The 1,847-nt window shown below is 49.2% G+C and overlaps 1 protein-coding gene across 1 annotated transcript in view; it reads left to right on the forward strand.

Moving 5' to 3' along the window:
• Window positions 1–1,847, forward strand: part of Ess2 (ess-2 splicing factor homolog) — an 11,288-nt gene that overhangs the window by 4,307 nt on the left and 5,134 nt on the right. Inside the window, exon 7 of the mRNA XM_005369967.3 lies at window positions 716–818. Coding sequence (XP_005370024.1) covers window positions 716–818 — 103 coding nt within the window. The remainder of the gene's footprint in view (window positions 1–715; window positions 819–1,847) is intronic.

Raw genomic sequence — 1,847 nt, forward strand, 5'->3', positions numbered from 1 at the left:
GGGAATTGAACTCAGGACCTTTGGAAGAGCAGAAAATGCTCTTAACCTCTGAGCCATCTCTCCAGCCTAGTTGTCCCCTTTAAGTTAGGATTGTCCTGAGGCCAGACAAGAGCTTAATTGGCAGCAGGGGAAAATGTATAGCTCAATAAATCAATTTAAAAAAAAGTAAAAAAAAAAAAAAAAAAACTTAATTGGCAAAACTACCACAGCCCCTTTGTGATACAACCCATGTCTCCTTTGGCCCCCTTCCAACGGGTCCAGCTCTGTACCAGCCGCTATGATATTGGTCTGAGGGAAGCTTCTGGAAGCTAATCCAGACCCATACCTATCTACCAGGCAGGGAAGGGAATAGAGCAGTGTGTTCTGATCAAGAGAGTGAGTACTCTCATAGGGTAGCTCTGGTCATCATGGGGTTGTGGGAAGAGAGGCAGGAATTGGGGAGATTTAGATGCCTCTAAGGAAAAAGACAGCACCGACTCTTTGTAGTATTGCATCCCAAGAGATTCATCCTTGGGTGGAGGAAAAGGGGCACCCCTTGCTTGATGGTCGCTACTACAGTCTCTCAAAGCCCTTGGGAAGATATGAAAATGAGGGTCTTCCTGCTCTTTCCTGAAGAGCCTCAGCTCTACCCCAGAAGTGTTTTCCTACATGCACCCCAGCACCTGCCGTCAGTCTGCTGTGGAGACCCCCTGACACTGGGTTCTCTCTCTTCCAGCACAAACAGGGCAAGGTTGGCCCTGACGGCAAAGAGCTTATTCCTCAGGAGTCCCCCCGAGTGGGCGGCTTTGGATTTGTTGCCACTCCTTCTCCTGCTCCTGGTAAGACATGGGCTGTGAGCCCAGACTGGACCGGGCGGTGCACAGGCTAGACTCTTCTGGAATGTGCCTAAGTTTCCCCGGTGTGCCATGTCTTGTTCTGGTCTTCTCTGTGATGTGAATAGGCAGACGTGTGTACATGCCTGGTGCTTACAGATCTAAATTTGGAGAGTTTTGTAGGTGGAGAGGTTCTGGACACCAGGCCTACCGTCTCTCTGCAGGGAGGCAGCTGAGATTGGGTGTGTCCTTGATACAAAGGCTGCTCTGCCTCACTGCATGCTGGCCCCCACACCCAGTGCTGTCGGAGGCCGCTCCGGCAGAAATTAGCTGGGGGTTCCCTCGGAGGGGCCGCTGAGGCTACAGAAAAGTTAGATTGAGAGAAATGAAGACAGAAACATAGGCTAGACCAGGAGGACCGATGGTAAATACCAAACAACCCTGAGTTTATTTCTCAGCCAGCGTATATACTAATCACAGTCAGAAGGCAGAACAAAGGGCGATCCGGTCAGCTAACCACCTCCCTGCACTGTCCTTGGGAGGAAGCTCAAACAGGTGCATTATCTTATACAGTGAAGAGGCTTCTAATCTCTAACAAGGAGTGCTTCTGGCTGGCATACACCAACCCAAATCTTAATAGAAAGATGTGCTCTTTCAACTGGGCAAAAAAATACTCTTTTCTATGGGTTAACACAGACATTATTCATAGCCCTCAAGGTTACTGGAAAAGACAGAGCAGGCAAGCAAGCTTGAACTCAAATGACTTAAGTCAGAAATGACTCCAGATGGAAACTGAGTCACACGTGGGCTCAAGGATGTAAAGACACTAATCGTTTGCACTGGGATTTAGGAAGCCTTGGAAACCCAAAGTGTTTTCTTCTGTTGATGCCCCTGGCCTTATGCTAGGATGGGGTCCAATAGACCCACCTTCCCCAACCTAAGTACAGCTCTCATGCCTTGAGGCTGTGGTGTCTTTGAAGTTCCCCTTCAGATGGTGGGGTGCTAGGCTCTGGAGTCTTTGATGTTCCCCTTCAG

The sequence above is a fragment of the Microtus ochrogaster genome, unplaced genomic scaffold (assembly GCF_000317375.1).
Source record: "Microtus ochrogaster isolate Prairie Vole_2 unplaced genomic scaffold, MicOch1.0 UNK68, whole genome shotgun sequence".
Taxonomy (NCBI): domain Eukaryota; kingdom Metazoa; phylum Chordata; class Mammalia; order Rodentia; family Cricetidae; genus Microtus; species Microtus ochrogaster.